Source organism: Poromitra crassiceps (genome assembly GCF_964638095.1).
Source record: "Poromitra crassiceps genome assembly, chromosome: 3".
Classification (NCBI taxonomy): domain Eukaryota; kingdom Metazoa; phylum Chordata; class Actinopteri; order Beryciformes; family Melamphaidae; genus Poromitra; species Poromitra crassiceps.
In genome coordinates this window covers 73,750,526-73,773,321 of record NC_139625.1, presented here as the reverse complement: position 1 = coordinate 73,773,321, position 22,796 = coordinate 73,750,526, and the positions used below count along the sequence as shown (strand labels likewise).

Here is a 22,796-nt window from a genome sequence, read left to right as displayed (position 1 = left end):
GCTAAATGGTCTGTTCACCGTTCATATCAATGCGCCATAGTTTCATCAGTGTTATCAGGAGAGCAGTTTGAGCTCTATACCCCCGTTAAGGGTTAATATGACAATTTTGGATGTTGAGAAAAAAATTGACTCGGTCAAAGTAAGTATTTAAATCACCCCTGTGTGCTCAGTTTATCAAAAATAACTCTTATTTACAATTTTGATTTTCGTTTCGGAGATTTTTAACCTCGCGTCACCAGGCTCTTCTCGGCGACAAAGAGGATATTTCCCTCGGCTCGTGCACGAGCGGGGGCGAGCCCTGAGAGAGAGAGAGAGAGAGAGAGAGAGAGAGAGAGAGAGAGAGAGAGAGAGAGAGAGAGAGAGAGAGAGAGAGAGAGAGAGAGAGAGAGAGATGCATGCAGTGCGAGCCCCCGCTGCACTTTTCACTTCCTGAAACTCTTAGCTCTTAAATGTTAATATACTTGGCCAATACGTATCTATCATACAAAATAAAGCAAGCAGCCAAACGGTAATGTCTTCATTTAATGTAGAACGCAAAACATCGTTAAACCTGCATTCCTGTGATGAAGTTAACGTTTGAGTCGGCTTTAAAACGGAGATTGGTGGAGGTGGGAGGGACTATTTTATTTCGTGGAAGACTGATTTACAGTATGAATAACAGACATTTAGCCATTTAGATTGCTTTATTTATTACACATGGAAATATAAATGACTGGTCTTATTGTTTTGTTGGCAAGTGACCATGGTATAAGCGGGTTAATGCCCTTCGAGGTGTACATTATCACTTTTTAAGGGACTTCGCGGAGGCAAACCATCCTCGGCTTCGCCTCGGACGGTTCACGCCTCCGCGTCGTCCCTTAAAAAGTGATAATGTACACCTCGTCGGGCATTAACCCTTACATAACATACAGATCAGTCTCTAGCCCTGTTGAGTCAGCCAGCCAACTAGAGATTGTGATTTCCCAAAACTGAATAAATACCACAAATATAATCATAAACCTCCCTTGCAATCTTGTTTGTAACTAAGATATCTGCAGAGTGCTGATTTATTTTTTATTTTTGTTTTAATTCTATGGACATATTTAGCTACTACAGCCGTGCAATTCACATGTATTTTTAAGGTATATCATCGTGTCACCTAACCAACTTGGTTGTAAAAGTTGTCGTTGCCATTCCTTGCCATGACAACGATAAGCTCTTGCTTCATAAGCTTTCGATTCTGAGTGCACTTTCACACTTTCACCAAACATTTGCGAGTGATTTTATTTCATATTGTTGGCAAATGACCATGGTATAAGTGGGATAATCAACTTTGTCAAGTCCTATATTTTCTAACAATTGTAAACATCATATAGGCTACTATTGATGTTCTGTATTATCTAGCTTATTGAGACACGCCTTCTGTGTTGCCAGGACCTGAGAGAGGAGTGTGTGAAGCTGCGGACCCGTGTGTTCGACCTGGAGCAGCAGAACCGGACCCTGGCTGTTCTGTTCCAGCAGCGGGTCAAGCCCGCCTCGGACCTGCTTCTCCAGGTAGGGCGCTAACACCTGCCGACCACCCGGTACGACACCCCCTTCCTCTTGTCATTTAGCAAGAGAAGTGCTAGTTGAGTGAGACACTTTTTCAGTTTATTCATTTATTCACATCTAGGAATTGTCTACGCTAGATTAAACCTCAGTGAGCAGAGCCAAATAATTTTCTGGACCAGCTAGCAATTAACTAACTGGAAATCTTGAATGGAAAGCTGGTAAAAAATAAAAAAGACTTATTTAGCCTATTTATTTATTTATTTATTTATTTATTTGTTTGTTTGTTTGTTTGTTTGTTTGTTTGTTTATTTATTTATTTATTTATTTATTTATTTATTTATTTATTTATTTATTTATGTATTTATTTATACATTCCTTCATTCATTCATCCATTCATTCATTCATTCATTCATGACAATGGCATGAACTTGGAAGCTCAGCAGGCTAGCTACCTAAACAGCAATAAACTAGTATGCTATGGCTAGTTTGAACTTGGAAGGTCAGCTCGGGGGCTAACTGGCTAACCTACAGTAGCTACCTCAGTTTGAATAGGCTTTATAATAGGCCTATTAACTATTTACTATTATCCCTCTGGGCTTCAGTTTAGCAAAAAAAAAAAAAGGTTCTTAACTCCACTAATGAGATTATTTCTCATTTCTATGTTTGTGTAACTAAAACTCCAAGCTGCTGCACGAGGCGAGATCGTGTCCCCTTCTACTGTATGTCTGCGTAGCTCCTTCCCTTTCTCTGCCCAGCCGAGATTTGAACCGGCAACTTTCCGGTGACAAGCTCCCTTCTCTAACCGCCAGGCAACTGCTGCCCTATTTGTATTCCCCACAAACTCCACATCCTCCTTATATCCATCTCTCATCTGGAGTGGATGAAAATTGCCTCAGTTCATCTTTGTTCCCCTGGAAAATACCAATTTACTGAAATGTGTCTATGCTAGCCTTCCAACTTGATTTTCAAGGTGTAATTATGCGACAGACAGGCCTGCCACAATATGGCTTACCCATCTATTGTGAGCAGTGATATAGTGTTGCAGGGCAATAAGGCCAGTGTGGAATGTAGGATTTCGCCTAATTGTGCAAATTGCTGCGTGGCTTCTTGCTGTCAGTATAAGGACAGTAAATGGATGCTGCCGAAAGAAAAGAAAAGGAAGGACGCTGTCAGTCCATCCAGAGGAGAGGGGAGAGAACAGAAAAGAGAGAGAGAGAGAGAGAGAGAGAGAGACGAGGGTAGATAAGAAGTGCGCGGGTGGGGGGTTAGAGATGGGGGGTTAGAGATGGAGAGAGACACGATAGCAGAGAAGCAGGAGCACAGAGAGAAGACAGAGTGGAGCCAGTAGTGAAAAACGGTGGATAAAAAGAGACAAAAATGGAAGAAAAAGTAAGAGGAAAGAGAAATAAGATGGTTGGGGGTGTGTTGTAAAGCTCTCTATCAGTCCTAGCTACCGCCATTATTCCCATTATGATTGCACAGACCAAAGCATTAAGAGGTGAAATTGCAATATTAAAGGGATGATGAAGATAATTTTGTGGGGTCCAAGTGGCATAATTTAGCCATATACGTGAGTTAAAGCACTCTGAAGTATAAAAGAATTGTATTGCATTGGTATTCGGCAGAGTTTCTCTATCGCTTTTCCCCTCAACTGGGATTCAGTTGAAAATAAACAAGGCTAAAGCGAGGCTGTGATTAGTTTGTCATTTTAATTACATCTAGGGACAGGCATGCAAACTAGCCTTGGGCTATAAATGCTGTGGTACAGGACATGAGGGTCCCTATCGTTGCATCGGCGCTGTTTCTAGGCCGAGCGCCTGGCGCAGCTCAAATCAGTGGGCGTGGACCAGCGCACTTGATATCGTCGTGCTGGCGCTAGACGCAGCCTCAACCATTACAACCACGCCTTTTAAGCGTAAAATTATGCACCGTCATGCTCATTGGATAACTGCAATAAACGAATCGCACGCTTGCCTTTTTAGCTCCAATTCCAGTGATCCCGCAAAACCAGACGAAAGCCAAACGCTCTGCCCCCCCCCCCCCCTCCCTTCATCCAGTCTGTCTGTCTGCATTATAGGCTATTATTCCATATTATTATGCTTCTCAAACCAATCTAACTGCAGTTTCAATACTGCAAGCATGTAAATACGCTACACTATAGCAAGATCAAAGTGAAAATAATGTACTAAACGCATCAGCTAGAAAAATATAGCCTATTAGATTGGTGAAAGTTTGTCCAGAAAGATATCGTTTTCTCTCCCCTGCTGCAGGTAGAATGATGCACATAAATATACCCTACATTATGTAAAGTCATTGCATAAATGTGTTTTTATTGTAAAACTAAAGTAGGGCCAAGTTATTGGAGCGGACATCACAGTATAGCACATCACAGAAGCGCGTTCCGCTGTCACTTATCTAAATCACGTTAAACCCACAAGGGGTATATATAGGCTCAAGAGGACATATATGTTTCACATAGGGTGGTGTTTCATTTCGATGTTTTATTTGGTCCAATATTGAAATGTTCTACAATTGCAGGTTGTCTTACCATTACACATTATTTTAGATCTACCTTTTATATCTATTTCGGCTCATTTGGTTGCTATTTAGTAGCGAAATGGAGGACCCAATTGCATGCTGGGAGTGGACATTCACAGGCAGTAAACTTACAACTGCTATTTCCTATGGGAAGCTGGGTGCTGCTATGTGTTGTGTCTGTTTGAGCGAGGGAGTCAGAGAGAGAGAGAGAAGGGTGACTCAGAGGCAGAAGAGCACTGGCGCACTGAATAGGCCTGGTTTCAGAGAGAGACAGAGAAGGGTGACAGGGGAGAGGCACAAGTGCACTGGCGCACTGAATAGGCCTGGTTTTCAAAGGCGCAAAGCGCTAAATTTACGGCAGGTGCGAAGATAGCAGTACGCCGGTATTTAAGGCCGACACGCCCACTTTGGCCCATTCTGGGACTGCGCCACGCCCATTCGGCCTAAAGCGCATTTGGCAGCGTAAAGCCATATTGATATCGTCCCAAAACAGGCGCAAGGCACGTTTTTTTGCGTTTAAGGCCCGTTTTAGCGCCGAAGGCTTGTGGGAGAATAGGGCCCGAGATGTTTTAACACTACATGTTGTAAACATTATATGTACGTGTATCTGTCCCTACATAAATAAATCAAATGAATGAATGAATTGAAATGAGGTGGTACGGTGGCGCAGTCAGTAGCGCTGTCGCCTCACAGCTAGAAGGTCCTGAGTTCGATTCTCGCCTGGGACGCTGTGGGCGCTGGAGTTGTGACCGCCCCCCATATCTTCAGTGCCTACTGCCCAGGTGGGCTATCGCGTCGAAAGGGCCTTTCTGTGTGGAGTTTGCATGTTCTCCCCGTACCCCCCAGGGGGTTCCTCCGTACATAACCCCCCACTAAAAACATGCAGAAGATCGTCATCCGACCAGTGACGACAACATCTGAAGTTGGTCCCCGGGCGCTGGAAAGAAAAAGCGACCACTGCTCCTGGCCTGCCCCCTGGAGGAAAGGACAAGCCTGGATGGGTCAAATGCAGAGGACATATTTCACCGGCCACCGTCAGCATGAGTGTGTGTTGTGGCCGCATGCATGTGTTGTAGTGTTCGTGTGACAATAAAGATGGGCTTCCGTCTGAAATCGTGTTTAATCGTGAAATCGTGAGTGCGTACATAGGTCAAAAAAGCAATGGACTCTGTAATCTGTGCAGTGTGCCTGAGTGATTCAGTGTGAGGGGAGTGTGTGGGCATTGGTGAATTTGTTGATGACTTGACATCTGTGTGTGTGTGTGTGTGTGTGTGTGTGTGTGTGTGTGTGTGTGTGTGTGTGTGTGTGCGCGCGCGTGCGTGCGTGCGTGCGTCCGTGCTTTTTTCCTATTCGAGTACGTAGGCCTTTTTTTCTTGTCTTGTTTTTGGCTGGAAATGTGCGTCATTATTTAATAATTAAGTCTGGTGATTGGATAATAATGAACCCTTATGCGATCATACTATGGATCATACTCTTCTTCTGGATGTTCGCCAGCACAAAGGCGTAGGAGAAGTGCTGGCCATGGAGGCTCGAGCTTCCATCAGAGAGTATGATGGTGTTTTTTTGTTGTCGTTTTTTTTTGTTTTTTTTATCTATTTATTTATCTATTTATTTTAAGATTTTTCTTTTCCTTTTTTTTTATCACTACAGTAGAAACAAAAACCAGCTCTTGGCACTATCTTGTTCGAACGCTGGTGAAATAACTGCTTCTTCTGAAAAGGATTTCTGACACGGTTGAAAGATTGCCTGAGAAAATCCCTTTACGTACCATTAACTGACTTCAGGGTTTACTCTATCACAGTGAACGATTTAATCGGCTGATTGAATGTGATAAATGGCACATTCGTTAACTCTGTGTGTGAATGTAATGGAGTTTATTTCAGCGAGAAAGAAAATTGCCACCGGATTGATTGACAATCGGCCAATTTGAAATGTGCCCTTTTGTAGCATAGGTAATTTTCCCTCTCCACAAATAAGTATTATTACATATCATCTATAGACAGAAAAACAGAGAGAGATTTAATTTCTATTCTCTCCTGGAGCCTTGAGCAGTGGGAGTCTTAATCACCCAATCACAAGTGTACTATTTCCAGTCCTGCTCTGGACCTTTCGCTTATCAGTAATTAAATGTTCTCTAGTTCCCTGTGGGCATCTGGAGTTTCTCTGATAACAGACCATAATCCTTTTGATGGAGCCTAAAGTAGGAGAGAGCACCTCCGCTGCCTCTCAGCTTAATTAGTTGTATTCCAAATCGTTATCTATATATACATCCATTTGTGAAAAATGTGACGTTTATTAGTCATTAAAATGGGATGTTTATTAGTCATTATTTTGAAAAACAAAGGTAGTTCCAGTCTAATTATTTTTGTGAGGTCTTGAGCTTATTCATAACTTCAAAATGAACCCATGATGTCCTTTATTTTGTCATTTTGGCAGAGCAGGCGTTTTTTTTATTTTTATGAAACCCTTCAGGTGCACTGGCAGATTTTGAGCTGCTGCGGTGTCTTAGTTACCCAGGCTTTGCCAGATTGTGAGCCGCTGCGGTGTCTTAGTTACCCAGGCTTTGCCAGATTGTGAGCCGCTGCGGTGTCTTAGTTACCCAGGCTTTCCCAGAGGTGCTTGGTTAAGAGAAGGAAAATTAAATGGTCCACTTACAGTATGCAGCCTTATTGAAAGTTACAGGAAAGTGGCAATTGAGTTGTCAATTAACGGGACAAATGCTAGGTGTTAGCTAAGCTACCTCGGGGTCCCAGAGGACGCAAAACGAACCGCATAACTGTATTACTGCTCATGCAATTTTGCATAGACAAGTTATCTGAATATTGCTGCTACGTGTATGCCTACAGTACATTAGTGGAGAATTGGAGAAAATGAAATATCAACCATTCGAAACAAAGCAAAAACAAATTATTATTATTTTACACCTACTCTTACAATATGTTTGAGTTAAACAAATTATGGAACTTGTTAAAGAATAGGGAAATTCATGACAAAATGATAACAGTCACATTTGCAAACCTCTGTATTTAAGAGATACTGAATGATGAACAAGTAATGGGGTTCTCCTAGAATGGATACAGTAGAGCATTTTATAATAGAGCTTTATCTCACCTTGTGAAAAGCCTTTGTGATGAAACAGACGTAAAGGCACGTACTGTAGATCAGGCCGTGAGGGATAAAGGAGAGGGTAAGCGTTGTGTGTGCGTGTGTGTGTGTGTGTGTGTTTGTGTGTGTGTGTGTGTGAGTGAGAGAGTGTGTGTGCGCACTCGTCTGTTAGGGCTGCAAATAACGATTATTTTCATTCTCGATTTATCTGTCAATTATTTTCTCGATTAATCGATAGTTTGGTACAGTATATGAAATGACAGAAAATGTTGGTTCCTTTTCCCCCTGAGCCCAAGATGACATCCTCAAATGTCTTGTTTTGTCCACAATGTAAAGATATTTATATGTTTACTGTTATAGAGGAGTAAAGAAACAAGAAAAGAATCAAGCTGGAATCAGAGAATTTGGACTTTTTTTCCCTTAAAAAAATTATTCAAACTGATTAATCGTTTATCATTATGATTAATTGAATAGTTGACACTAATCAATAATGGTTGTAGCTCTAGTGTGTGTATTTCTCTCTCACTGCCTGTCTGCCTGCTACAATATGTGTGTGCTGTCTGTGCAGGTGTGGTCATGCTTTGTGTAAGCATCTATTACATCTACTGTATGTGAGCGTACACTAGAGTTTTACAGCTATGCTTTTGAAAGCCAAATGTGATATTTTGGTGTTGAAGCAGCCGATTGCTGATGTTTTGTGCTGATATTCAGAAGCTTTACATTTATCGAGCCTAAAAAAACAATACAAGGATCCAGTGTTTCCCACAGAATTAGGATATTCTCATTCATAGCTGATGAAATTCATCGAACAATTGAATGAACAAAGAAAATTAACAAAGCAAATCAAATATAATTGCAGGTTTTACAGTCTGTTTTTATGTATATATAGCAAGGGAGAAGCCTTGAACACATCGGCGATGGATGACAAGACGGGACAATATTCGATATTTAAAAAAGGGCAGTATCCGCCCAAGTGCACTGCGTACACTCTCGCCTGCGTCCATGGATACTTCACAAGCGATTGTGACTTTGTCCTTGGCCTGGGTCGTCAATTGGAGAAGTGTACACCCAGCCGCCCCCTTGTCATCCGCCATTCCCCCCTGCACTCCCCTTCACATGGCCTGTGACACTATTGACTGAATGCTTGATGAGGATGCTGAGGAGGTGAAATCCAGCACCGTACGATAAGATCAGGACGTCCCGTGACACCTCAGCCACTCCCATCCCGTGTGGACAGCGGGGCTATGATGAAGCCCGGCCATGCGGCACCACAGCGGCACAAATTTCAATTTAATGGCCTCGAATCTGAAATGAGAAGCCATCTGGTGCTTTGAGTCCAAACTCCTAAAAGTAGAACTTAAAATTGTTCTGATCCGGCACGATGTACAGTTTGATTGAGAAGGAATGATACGCCTGAAGCTTTCCAACAAAATGGCCAAACATACTAATTAGTTAATTACCCTTTACGTGACAGACAATAACAATTTTGTGAGTGTGTAAATTATATTTTACTTATTTATGAAATTATTTACAGCAGTGTTCCTTAAAGCCTTTTCATATCAAGGACCAGTAAACTGACACAAATTAGACCATGGAGCTCAGATTTTGTCCCATGGTCCCCCATCGGATAAGATTTTTTGCTTTTAGAAGTTTGATTACAGAAAGTGTGTGACACTTACAGGTATTACCAAAACAGTCATACATTCTGTCATTGTGTTACTTATGGATGGAATTATATTGATAATAAATGATTATCCTAACATGGGGACCTCCCTGGAACTCCTAGGGGTCCGTGCACACCCACGTTGAGAACGACTGATTTACAGGATTGGAAATGTATCTGAGTTGTAATAGTTTACCGAGAAGGCAAGAACAGAAAAATCGTCTCAACATTTTGGTCAACTGTAGCCACATGAAGTCAAGCCATGCCAGGTTCCAAAATATTGAGAACTGTGCAAGGATGGTTTAGAAATTATGAAATGAGTAAAGGGCACTCATCTCTAGGGTGAAAAATGCAATGAGAGTAGGTCATTTTCCATGGCAGCAGTGTAAAGTGTAAAGCTGTATCTGTAGATCCGCCAGCCTCTTCGAAAGCCTATCCATCGGCTTGTAAAAATGAAATATAAAATATTTTTAATGTACTAAAAGCTGGAGAACAATTCATTTGAATATGAAGTTAGAGAACAAAACGTAAGATGGTTTGAGATTTGCAGGTAGTTTGTTCTTAGAAGACAAAAGTTATGTTTGGATTTCAGTGAAAAGGTGTTTTTCACTTGGCTTGGATGGATTCAAAGCTCAGTTGCCAAAACTTGCCAGTGGAAATGGGTGAAGGTGACTTTCTCATTTACAACATGCCATTTTCTTGATAGATCTCTCTTTTCTTTATGTGGGAGTGTGCAGAATGAAGACCAATAAAATACATTTCATTTTTATTGGTGGAGACTAATAATGAAATATATATCAAAGCTCAGAAATACATATACGGTATACTACTCCCCAAATGAGCATTAGCGTTACCCTTGGCAGGAAATGAAACCTAATGTCAAGTGTTTTGTTTCAGCACATTTTCAGTTGAAGTTAATCTGAGCGCAGGGAACGCAACGGTAATTAGTTCTGAGATTAATATGTGGGAATGTATTTGGTCTTGTATCCCTCTCTCTGCAGTGCAAGAGTTAAAGAACAGAAGGGGATGCTAACCAGCTATGAACTTTAAAAAAATCAAAGGAATCCCTTGCTCCCTGATGCAATTATTTCCCATTCACATTAGTTATTTCCAGCCAATGACATTAATGACTTTGAGGGAAGAGAAGGAAGCAGGGCCCTGCATGGTGTCTGGACCCTTCTAAATCTGGGAAAATCAGCCTAACAACCAGCTGTTTGAGATGTTTGGAAACAAATTCTAATGTTTTGTGTTTGTTTGTTTGTTTGTTTGTTTGTTTGTTTTTGCATAATTTTTTCTTTTCTTTTTTCATTTACATGTACACTTTAACAGATCACTATATTGAAGTTGGAGTGTTGAGAATATTTCCAGTGCCATATTTGGATCAGCAGTGTCACATGTGTTTTTCCTTGGCTCTGTATTCTCATTCCAATCCACTTTTCAGTTGTGCTGTTGAGAAGGTGACGAGCTCCCTGTGCAGCCCTTCTTCATTAAGATCCCTGTAGTTAAATGCACTGTGATGTGTGTCCTTCCTTTTGCCTTTAAGAAACTCCACTCGCGGATCATGGATCTGTCTGCGGCAGATTTGCTTCTGGAGCCAGAAAGAAGCAAGAGGAATACAGACTGTCCCTCTCATGTAAGCTTAATGGGAAACATGCAGCAGGCATTGTACTCTTACTTTGCAGCCATATGAATTGTCCAGGTACCATAACTGATGTCTACCGCTCCAAAGAAATCGTTACCACAGATTAAAATACAAAGCCGACTATTTGGAGACGTGACCCTTCGCTCTCGGCAAGCAGAGCTGGCAGTATCACTTGGCGCTAAGAGGAATAAATCCTTGTCATATTACCAGAAATCCATCGATTGAGACTCGTCGTCAGTAAAAATGACTCCACCCGACAGTGTGCTACATCAGTCATCTTATGTATTATGCATTAAGGACTGAATATGAGTTTGCTCTATTCTTTTACCCCTCTAATGTGTGCTATGAGAGGGGCGGAAGAGGGAGTCTATTAAATAATAATGGCCGCGATGTGAATGATAAATCTTATGTTTGTCTAAATGTGGAGAAACGCTTCATCTCCTTCAATGGGATATGTTAAGTGATACACACAAGTGACACATATGAGATTAGTTGAATAATAATGGCGACTTTTGCTTTGCTTTTGTTATTTATCTTTCTTATTTCTTTTCTTGTCGACTGAAACATTTCAAAGTTATTTATTTGCATAGGCAAATTCTTTGGAATGAGATGCTAATTGGAGAAACATCTGTTGTGCTGTGGTGACTGCGCACAAAAATGTAATTGGTATTACTTCCAATTTTCTAAGTGAAATGTATGGGTATTTGTAGGACGCTTTGGTGGAATATTTGATTAGTCTGTCTTTTTTTATTTGATCTTACAGCGGTAACCATAGCAGAATAGCAGTTACATACACAACCCTACCCACCATTACAGGGGAAATGTGTTACGAATAGAGAACATTATAACATATAGGCCTACATTTAGGCAATGCTCTTATTGACAATGACTCAATCAAGTGAACAGGTAGATATACTGTATGTCTTTAATTTGAGGCATTTGCATCTTAGAAATCTCCTTAGAACAGTAGTCTAATGAGGGCTTTGTTGATTATATAAAACTCATTCTGCCTGGATAATTCACATCTCTCTTTTCTATCTCATAGGAGGTCCAGTTGAATGGAAAGGCGGGTCTTGCTGTGGCCAAGTGTCTGAGCCAGTTGAGTCTGACAGTGCCAGCACCTGTCTACCCCCGCAGCAGCTGTAGCAGCAGTGAGTTGTCCCTGTCGAGCGCGTGCAGTGAATACTCGAGCGGCTCCTACACCTGGAACGATGGCCGCTCCTGTGGGAAAATGGTACGCCTATTTGTTTGCCATCTGGCTGTTTACATGAGGATGAAATGCTGACACATGCTACGGATTTCTCACGTAAGATTGATTATAGTCCTACACTCCTACACACAGTCCTTGTTTAAACCACAATCTGTGGTTTTAAAAAAAAGCTTTAGGGATATTTTTAGGAAAACTTATGGTGCTTACTGCCTCCTTTTGGATCTTAGTAGATGACCGAATGAGACCCCTAGTTCTTGCTGGTGAGTGTGCTGGTGAGGTGTCCAAGTGGGTGTAGACGGTACAGTTACATGAGAGGATTTTGCAATTAGGTTTTTAAGAAATGACACATTAGCCATTCGTGAGACATAAAAGTTGTCTCCCCACCTGATAGGAACAAAGTGGAACAAAATCATGAACACTAATTCATATTTTGTTTGCAATTATCCAATCTTCCTCTTCTGCCAATTCCATTGCATATAAATATAATGGGATTTACTCAAGGTTTTCTTTCGTTGCTATTTATTTGCTTTGATAAAGTTGAAAAACTAGTAATGACCAAGAGGAGTGAAACAGGGAATGCATGTCAAACATGTTATGTGTAGGCATCGTTTATTGTAATTCATGTGCGGTTAACCCCCTCTCTCCTATCACCCTACAGTCCTCTCTGACCTGGGAGAAGAGGCTGAGTCTGGGCTCTTCAGCCCCCAGTAATATCTGTGCCCCCCTGGAGGATCAGCTGCCCACAAGGCGCAAAGAGAGCAACATACTAGAGGGACTGAGAAAGCTTCAGAGGAGGAAACACAGGAGCTCTTCCTGCTCATCCAGGATCTCCAAGTCAGGCTCCAAGGACTGCATGAACTCGAATGAGGGCATCTACTCCCTGGGCATCAAGAGTAGCAGTAAAGGGGTTTCCAAGCTTTCCTATACGGGTAGAACTTGCTCCTCGGGTTTGGGGGTAAAGAGGTTCTCTTACGATTCTGATGACGCAGACGATGAATTGGCACATTCCAGTCGCAGAGACAATGTCCCCAGCAAGGACAGCTGGGTTTACTGTAAGAAGCTCTCCCACAGCATCTCAGACAGTCTGTGCAGCTGGGAGGGCCTGCAGGACAGTGGAGCTGGGGGCGATGGTAGCACAGCTCCCGTGGCTACCAAGCATCCACCTGGCTATGACTCAAAAGAGCGTCCTGAGAAACTTTTGAGCTTCATTAACAGTTTCCTTCCTGGGGGAGGGAGGACCTCTGCTTTCACTAAACCCTCCCTGCTGCACTTCAATCCCACTGACCCCAAGGGGCCCCTCCACCTCTCAGACACGGATGACCCAGAGGAACTCAACTCTGAGTCCAGTGACATTTGTGCCTCTGTTACTCATCCAGCAGAGCAGGTGGAGAGGGACCCCAAGAGGCTGTCCAGGGATGCTGCCAAGCAGCTCACACACCAGTGCTTGAGAAGGGACCAGGGACGGACCCAGTCTGCAGATGGGAGGCCCAGGCCTTTCAGCCTAATTAAGGAGCCCAAAGGGGCCAAGTGTACTCAGTCGGAGGAGAGCATTGTGGCAATATTTGATGCAGAAGGAGAGCCCATTGAGCTTTCTACTCAGAAGCTTGGTGCAGGTACTAGTCCTCAAAAAGACATTCCAGGTAGCAAGACAGTCACTGATTACCCAGACCTGGCGCCCCAAGAGAGGCCAATAAGGCAAAAAGCAGGAAATGGAAGGAACTACACTGTGCTTGAATCCCCAGAAAAACCATCTGAATATCAGAGCAGGGCTAGCAAAGGAAGCAATTGCAGGGAGGGCAGTGCAGAAACATTACCAGTGCACATGACTCCACAAAGCAAACTGATCAAACCACCAAGTAGCCGAGCAAGTAAAGGCCAATCCATCCCTCCAACGAATGATTCCTGTGGTCCCAAGTCCAATGGTTCGAGGATACCTGGCCGTAACAAACCATTAGCTTCCCCACTGAGAAGTTCTAAGGGCTCCACCACTGAACCAAGTAACAGTGGAAACTCAGGAGCCTCTGGTCATGAGAAATCCCCCTCCTCCCCTCCAGTTAAAATGTCCAGGTTCATCAAGACCCCAGGAGGAAGCTGCACACAGAGCCCAAAGGCAGTCAACTCCAAACTCCCTAGCAGGACTGAATGGAGTAAGGGCTCCTCCCCCGGTTCCCCCCACCTCTCCAGGAGGCACCTGGAGTATGCTGACAATGGCGAGCAGCCAACCAGAGACAGACACTGTGAAACCAACAAAAACCAACTCAGGTCCCCATCTCCTCCCCCACCCCCAGGCCGCACCACCTCCTTACTGATCAGACCAAATTATGAAGGGTCACCTCAAGCACATAAAACAGGGGTGTCTCAACCATCCACACCAACCACTGTGAGGGGCCCTCCCCCGAGTTACCACCCCCCACCTGTACCAAATATGCAATCTACGCTGCCCGTCAAGGGTCAAGACTCTTTGGACTTGGATGCAGGCTATGGGACTGCACTCGCACCTCAGAAACTGGTTGACAAAACCAGTCAGCACCTTCAAAAGTCCCCTGCTATGCCTCAGACACCTACTAAAGGCACTTCCAAACGGACGACCATAAAACACTACCTCCCCTCTGCAAACTCAGGGTGTGCTCCAGAACCTGATAATGCACCTAAAAGCTCAAAGAATGTCCCTCCACCCTACAGTGCCCTCAGGGGGTCTTCACATCAGAACACATTTGCAAGTAAGAGAGGGTCTACCCATGAAAATGTCAATGAGTCAATGCATAAGACCTCTAGTAACTTACCTGTAACACTTCAGGACTCCCCTCAGTGTCAAACAGAACCACAACATAGTAAGATAGTAAGTCCCCAAGCTGTACTCAGCCCACCCAGCTCTGTTCTAAGTGCTGCTAACCCCGTTGAAAAAGCCTCAAAAACACGTATCCCAATGGGGTTCAAAGCATTTTTAAAATCTCCCTCAAGCCATAAGAATAGCCCCTCTATACCAGGCAAGCATGAGAAAGATCATATCAACTCAGTCTCCAAGGAAACGGTGACTTCAAATGCTTCTACCCAGTGTGACAGCTTGCAGCCAGAGTATAGTATTGATTCACCACTCAAAACGTCCATTACAGAGGGGAAAGGTGATGTCCAGGGTAGGTTACTGGAAGGGGAAATACACACTGCTGTGTTACCAGAGGAGGGGGAAGTTTGCGATAAAGGGAAAAGGTGTAGTCAACTTTTCTCTAGATCCATATCTGTTACTACCAAACCTCATCTAAAGCCAGCCTTGGGGATGAATGGAGCTAAGGCCCGTAGCCAGAGTTTCAGCACCAACTATATTGAAAAACCCAACATCAACATGCCAGATGGACCGGGTAAAATCCGGACTCAGATCATCACCAACTCTGGCGAGAGGGGGAACTCTCTATCAAGACAGAGTTCTTTGGAGGTACCCAGTGTCGGGTTAGCTGAGAGCCCCGTCCATTCCCCCAGCCACCGGCTCAGCTACTACGGAGGCATGACAGTGTCAAACAGCCACAATGTCCTCCCTGAGAGAACCTCCAAGTCTGGCTCCAGAGGTGAAGTGTCACAAGGGACAATGAAGGTGGAGGGAGTCACGCCCCACCCTCAGAAAGAGGTGCGTAGCTTACCCATCACAGATAGGATTGGCTTGAAGAATGCCCGAAAGCCAGTGAAGGTTTCTTCTCATCCGCAGTTTCAGCCTACATCCTCTCAGGTCTATAGCTCTGAAAATTCAACACAGGAGACATTGAAAGTCACCACCCCTAATAAACCAGACCTTAGCAGGGGTGTCAAAACCCAGATGGACTCCACAAACACACCCCCAGATATAGAGGAGAAAAAAGTCAGCCCAACAATCTGCACCATTGAAGAGAAAGTCATGATGGGAATCGAAGAGAACTTGCAGAAATGTCAAGAACAAGAGAAGGTCACTGCATCTGAAGCCAAACAGAAGACGGGCCCTTCGCTGGCAAACTGGTTCGGCCTCCGCAAAAGCAAACTGCCAGCTCTGAGTGGTAAGAAAGCAGACTCGCCCAAGGCAAAAGAGGAGAAAAAAGAGTTGAAGATTGGCTCTGTGCTTGGAGGCAAACAGCTGAAGTCTGACAAGAAGAAGGATAAGAAGAAAAATGACAACCAGTGCAAAGACAGTCAGGAGGCGCAGAACCAGTCTGAGATGAACAACAAGCTGAGCTGCATCATGGACCATTGCAACATTCAGATGGGTCAGATAGCCAATCAGATCCAGTGCACCACAACCTATATTGGCAAAGACCAGTTTGTGAAAGAGCTTCTTGGCAGGTGGGTCCAACAACATCTTTGGGCCACTTTGCTGATTTCCAACCACGTTTGTATAGTTACAAAAACAGTAGTATGTATGCAAATGAACAATGTTTAATTTCCCTCCATCTTGCCTGGACTGAGAGCTCCCCGTCAGGGGCGGACTGGGAAAATAATTCAGGCCGGGCATTAGATACCAAGCAGGCCAGGCCGATACGGGCTGACGTGTGTGCCGGCGTCCGAAGGGCACCGGCGAAAAATTTGGGCCGTTTGAAGCCCAATTTGGGCCGTTTGAAGCCAGATTTGGGCCGTTTGAAGCCCAATTTGGGTCGTTTGAAGCATGATTTGGGCCGTTTGAAGCCCAATTTGGGCCGTTTGAAGCCCAATTTGGGCCGAGTCCAATTTTACAATGAGATGCACCCACTTTAACCCTGAATAAAGTAATAAAACCACTAGTAAACCAGTAGGCGGCGCCTGGCCTGCTGTTCAGTGAGTGGCCTGACTGCGGGCACCAAAAAAAAAAAAAAAAAAAAAATTTTTTTTTGCAGGCCAGGCCACCGGGCATTTGCCCGACGTACCCGATTATGCAGTCCGCGCCTGCTCCCCGTTCATTCATAGAACTTCCTGATCCAAATTATGTCATTGTGATGTCATTTGGAGCAGTCTTGCTATGGTGTCACTGTTACTGTCACTATTACTATTACTACCTTCATTTGTAGAACTTCCTGGTCCAAATGACATCGTCATGACATCATTTGGACCAGGAAGTTCTGCGAATGAATCGGGAGATCTCGGTTCAGGCAAGATGGAGGTAAGTTAAACATTGTTCATTTGCGTAATCTATATTTTTATAATGATGTAAGCTGGTTGAAAATGGGCAAAGTAGCCCTTTAATTCTACTTATTTGATGATGCTGAGAATGTTGTTTACTGAGTCTGCTCACAGTTATTCTATCCAGTCAAATGCTGTTTTTACAACTTATTCTATGAAATTAAACATGAGCCATTGCTGCATTAAAACTGCGTGTTAAGACTAAAGAGAGAGAGAGATAAACAGCAGAAACAGCAGCTGTCTGTTTGAGTTATGACTCCACTCTAGTGAACATAAGCACTTGGACCAGAATCTAGACACAGCCGGCTCGCTCCAAGTATCTTAATAGCTAGGAATGCTCAACATTTCACAGCCTTCAGTGAACTGATATACCACTTCAAATCACAACTGACAGATTTTTTATCAAGAGTACTTAGAATCATTCATCACTCCATATAGAGAGCAATAAGTACAAAGCGGTTGTTTAACTTTTGATGGTCCTGTAGTCCTGTGTATGCGTTTGTGTGCAGCTGAATGGGAAGGGTGGGTGGGGGGGTCAATGCAATTTATTAGCTGGCTTACTTTCTACCTGGTGAGTTGATAAAAGAGGAACTGGAAGACGTAATACAGATCAAATCTGATTTCCTTACAGGACGGCGGTGAACGGCGACTCCCCGGCTGCATCTGTGCCTGGGATCTCCATGCCCAAGAAACACAACGAAATGAAGGGAGATATGGAGATCTGCACTGATACTGCTGTAAGTCAGCAAATGCACCAACCACTGTAATGGAACATGCTGGCTTTATTACAACGATCCATCAGTACAGGTCCGCTTGTCGGTCTCTGACTCTGTTTGTCTAGGCTACCACCACACCAGGTTTTCACACTTATACAGTATGTGCGTGCACACACACACACACACACACACACACACACACACACACACAGCACCGCTGCCTTATCAGCGTCATATATCCCCTGAAGGGTCACTATTGATTCACACTATGTTCACACTCAACCTACAATTCAACACCCACTTCTTTATTATCTACCCAGGCCAATACTGTTTGCACAAGGCTGAAGGCTTATAAACAATATCTCATACAAACAACCATCAGGCCATGCATGTCGTACAAACTCAAATTACTTACAGTACAGTATTTACTCCTCTTCGCCCCCTGTGGGACAGAGGGCTGCAATGAGCTCTCTCCATTACATCTCCATTATCTTATACAAACTCAAATTAGGGCACTCTTATGGCTCACATCCACCACATATACTGTAACAGCACAGTACGGCTCTACTCTACCTAGCCTTACTCATCTCTGCTTGATATAGACTTTGCAAGTTTACTCACCTCCGCCCACACCTGGTCGTCATAGCGACCGCATATCTGCCCTCTGCCCATAGCCCAAGTAGGCTATAACGTATAATGTTAAAATTAAATCTATACACAGAACTTTTAAACTGGTTATGAAATACTGGTGCCTCTAAATGCCCGACATGGGCAATGAGACCATCGGCCAGGAGAATGGATATCAATTTGTTGTTATTTACATGCATGCGTTGCGCATTGGACGGGGGTTACGCTACGGGGAGAAGGGAAACCACCACCCCGGCGGCCAATCACCAGGCAAGACCGCGGCTTCACTAAAGCCCCGCCTCCGGCCTAGCTGAGCTGACGTAACACACAACTACAAAGGGCTTCCCGAGCAGTGGACTTTTTCTCTCTCAAAACAATTGAAAACCACCGTCATGTTAAAGCTGAGCAAGGAGATCGATTTAATTCACCAGAGCCGAAGGCAGCAACACAAAAGACTGATGGAAATAACAGAAGAGAAGGTAAGTCCCACTAAACTGGTGTCCAGCATTGACAGACACAGTAAACACGATTCTGCCTGACCAATCAGTCGTCTGCAGTGTTTTCACGTCACCGTATGGTACCGGCTGGAACCTCAACAAAGCAGGGACCAAAACTACCACAACTCAACCCCGACTCAACCCCGGGCTGTCCAGGTTTTTGATCGGTGGAATGAGACAAAAAAGCGAGTCGAGCTAATACCAGCGGTGGAAATGGGCCAATAATGACTTGTTTTGGGAAATCATATAAGCACTCGAGACAAGTGGAAGAGTACAAATCTGACCTTGCAGGTTTATTTTTTTTATTATCTGTCAGTCAAAGGACCAAAACAAGCTGGAAAGAGTGAGTGGGTGAGATAGAGAGAGAGGGAGGGCGGGGTCAGTGAGTGATAGAGGAAGGAAGGAAAAGAAGGGGAGAATTGCAGGAAGGAGAGAATGAGAAAAAGAGAGTCTCACTGCATAATGTAGGAAATTTAATACAGATGATGCAGAATTGCGATAGCACGGAGGAGCCCCTTATCAGACGCACTCAGTTTGACAAAGAGGCCATTTAATACTATCCTCCAAGCCTTCCCTATATCTTCTCCCCACAGAAATACAACAAAAGAGGGATGTTTTATGACCTACATATGCTCCGTTTATACCACCCAAAGCCATGTCTTTTTTACACCACCCAAAGCCATGTCTTTTTTACACCACCCAAAGCCATGTCTTTTTTACACCACACAACGCCATGTCTTTTTTACACCACCCAAAGCCATGTCTTTTTTTACACCACCCAAAGCCATGTCTTTTTTACACCACACAACGCCATGTCTTTTTTACACCACCCAAAGCCATGTCTTTTTTTACACCACCCAAAGCCATGTCTTTTTTACACCACCCAAAGCCATGCCTTTTTTAATAAGCCAATTTGAGTAAGGCAGGGCACGGCTGCAGATACTGTAATTGTGGCTGGGGGAGCTGAGGGAGAGTTTAATTATTTATAGCAGGTGCTATTTTTTTTATAATATAAAAAACAATAACACATTCGGGTGTGAATTAGGCTATACTGCTACAGAAGGAGGGCCACTGTTTTTCCATTGGAAGCCAGATCCCCAACCAGGCCCGGCACCACGGGAGGGGGCGGGGGGTGGGTGATAGCGGGTGCTGCCGCTTGCCCCCTCAGTTGCATTTTCTGCCCCCCTGGTTGAACTCCTCTTCTACTTCTTGCGGCGTGGCATTGCTGTCTTTCAAAGGCTGTAGCGGGCTCATTTTAAAGCTACTGTAGAGTGAAGATGGGCTCATATTAAACCTAGAGGACCAAAGGGATCCATTGATACCAGCCATGTCATGCTAGCTTTGGAGTGCTAGCTAACACTCCAAAGTTAGGCAAATTTTTGGCGAGGGAAAAAGGCAATGCCCATTTTCAAATTGCCCCCTCACCATTTTGAACTGTTCCCCCAGTCACTTCATCCTGGAGCCGGGCCTGTCCCCAACCCAACATTATTATGCATGTGCATGCTTCAATGAGCTGAATACTGACTGTGTATTTAAACATATACCTATTAGACTGTATATGATATAATGCGGAGTCCACCGAATCCACTTAAAATCCACAACCAAAAAAATGTCTACTCTACTCACTAGTGATGGAAGAACGATCCTCCCGTTTTTGTGGTTCACAGCAGAATGGTCAATCACACTGTCAATGTCCAGTCCATATAGCTTCCATAGCTTAGTCAAACATGCATAACAGAAACCTGCATCTACCGTGACTTTGCAAAGAGCCAAATGGCCGAGAGGGGTACAAGTTCGGTTGAGGACGCCTTGGTCCTTCACCTTGACTTAAATCCACGGGGCCAGTGGATTGCTTTTAGGGCTAGCATAGCCTGTAGGTTTCCCCCACACTTTCATTTTCAGTTGGAGAATTGTACTCAATCTCTGAGCCCCTCTCTAGGCTTTGGTCCCATCACCTTAGCAATAGCGTTATAGGCCTCACCACCTTACCATTATCTGCTTTTTTATATATTTTTTCCTCCTCCACTCCTCGTTTTAAAGAAACGATAAATTGGTCTATCTTGACACACCACAGTCCACAGCTAAACAAATTACCCATAATTGGGCACCTAATTATCCTAATCTCTTTGACTCACAACAAAACTCTCTCTGGGATGTATGAAGAGAGCACCCAATCACACCACACTTTAGAGGTCTGTGGGATCTTCTATTTTTTTTGTAAAGAATAACTTCTTATATTTTCATATAGAAATTAGCCTTGTTATATTAATTCTGTGTCCTAAGTTTTATTATATTTTTTCTCCAAAGAAAATTGGGGAGAGGCTAAATGCCCTTGCTGGGTGTACATCCCCATACCGTAAGCCACATTAATCCTTTTAATGAACATTTGTCTTATTTAACCCTAACCCTAACCAAGTTGTTTTACTTGCCTAACCATAACCTTTAGGACATACTGTAATTCAATGTTTCCATCTGGGCATATATGCCCAGTAAAAAAATAAAATACATTTGCAGGGGGTGCTGAGGGGACGCTTGGCTCATTCCACGGGTAGCTCAAGCAGCCCCCTAGTGCCCCTTTGCCGCCGTGCCTGGCACGAATTACTTTGCTTCTTCCTGAACAACATTTTTAACCTAAAAAAACCCCAGTGCAAATAACAAGGTCTGCAAACATATTTCACACGGCCATAAGTTTGACTATACTACATACAGTAAACAAATCTGTAGGTTTTGTAACTGATTCTTTACATGTTGACTTTTCTGCTGCAAATTGCCTCAAAAGAAATGCTAACAATAGATGCCGATTGTTTGCATAACACTCAACTGCAGCACTTATCTATTTTGGAATCAAAAGTGGTGATTTTTTAATTGCTGGCGCTACAGGAAAATAACTTTACCCTTAACCCTTGCCTATATATTATGTTAAATATGACCTACTTTTGTGTATGTTTTGCTCACTATAATGTATTGTTCATTCACTTCACAGACCCTTATTTTGACTCAGAAGATCAACCTGCGGGCAGAAACAGAAGAGGGCCACGTTCCAGACACCACCTGTCAAGACCATATGATAGGTAGGCCTATATATTTACTAAAGGGGCATTTCACCAAAAAACAAAACAAAAACAAAGTTAATTTGTGGTGCGCAAAAAAGGATTTAAATTTTTGTTAGTGTTAAATGCAGCTCAATACAATTGGGAGGGGGGGCGCGCTGGCACAGTGGTAGCGATCTTGCCTCGCACCCTCGCCTCACAGCAAAAGGGTCCTGGGTTCGATTCCCGCTGTTGACATTGGGGTACTGTATGTCTCCCCATGCCTGCGATGCCTGATGTCCAGTAGGCTGTACCACGAATGTTGTATAAGAAGATCCAGGATCTGTCCCTTGATCTGGTTTGGCTAAACCAGATAATTGCCATCTAGCTGGATTTTAGTTAACTCGTACCATGAAGGTAGTTCACCACTCATTAAGTGGATCCAGGTTTTTCTAATCAAGCTGAGAGCTCGTGCACATGAAAATGCCCGTGCACAGGAGCTCGTGCCCGCAAAAGAGGCGTGGTTTTTAACAACTGCCAATCACAATGCAAATGCTACAGCGCCAGACACGCCTATTTCCTCATTCATTCAAAGCGCAAATCGTGAAGCTTTACTACTGTCAGAATCAAAATCCGCGTTGGATATTATTAGTCTGTTCCCGAATGACTGTCTAAAGTTACCACTTTTATCCACATCAGTAATATCTTTGAAGAGCGGTTTCTGCCTCCACGTAGGCTATCTGCAGCAGCTCAATTCACCCTCTCAATAAACTCAATATAACCTGCATGTCTATTTCCAAAATCCGTAGGCGTTTTTAGACCATTTAGGCTCAATGAATAATAATGATCTCATGATGTGTTTGGTCGCACTGATGGAATAATTCCTATAGGCTAATAGGCTATCAATAAAAAAATAATGATAATAAAATAAAATAAAGCTGCTGAACTGAATCGACACGGTACGTGCGGGCATAGATTTCATCTATAAAAAATAGCCTATTTTGTGGTCACATATAGGCTATTGGCAGCAGAGTCGCATATCTCCATATTTCATACAATGACTATGCTGGGAATAATATGAAGTTCAATCACATCATACAGGCCAAAAGCAACACAGTTGCAGCTGC

The 22,796-nt window shown here is 43.5% G+C and overlaps 1 protein-coding gene across 1 annotated transcript in view; it reads left to right on the top strand.

Annotated features, from left to right (window-relative positions):
- The window catches only part of LOC310772881 (nck-associated protein 5-like), a gene marked incomplete at both ends in the record, with an annotated part of 254,349 nt that overhangs the window by 199,869 nt on the left and 31,684 nt on the right, over positions 1 to 22,796 (top strand). Inside the window, 6 exons of the mRNA XM_083632823.1 lie at positions 1,414 to 1,533; positions 10,380 to 10,469; positions 11,524 to 11,712; positions 12,347 to 15,990; positions 17,432 to 17,537; positions 21,624 to 21,711. Of these exons, the coding sequence (XP_083488949.1) occupies positions 1,414 to 1,533; positions 10,380 to 10,469; positions 11,524 to 11,712; positions 12,347 to 15,990; positions 17,432 to 17,537; positions 21,624 to 21,711 (4,237 nt within the window). The remainder of the gene's footprint in view (positions 1 to 1,413; positions 1,534 to 10,379; positions 10,470 to 11,523; positions 11,713 to 12,346; positions 15,991 to 17,431; positions 17,538 to 21,623; positions 21,712 to 22,796) is intronic.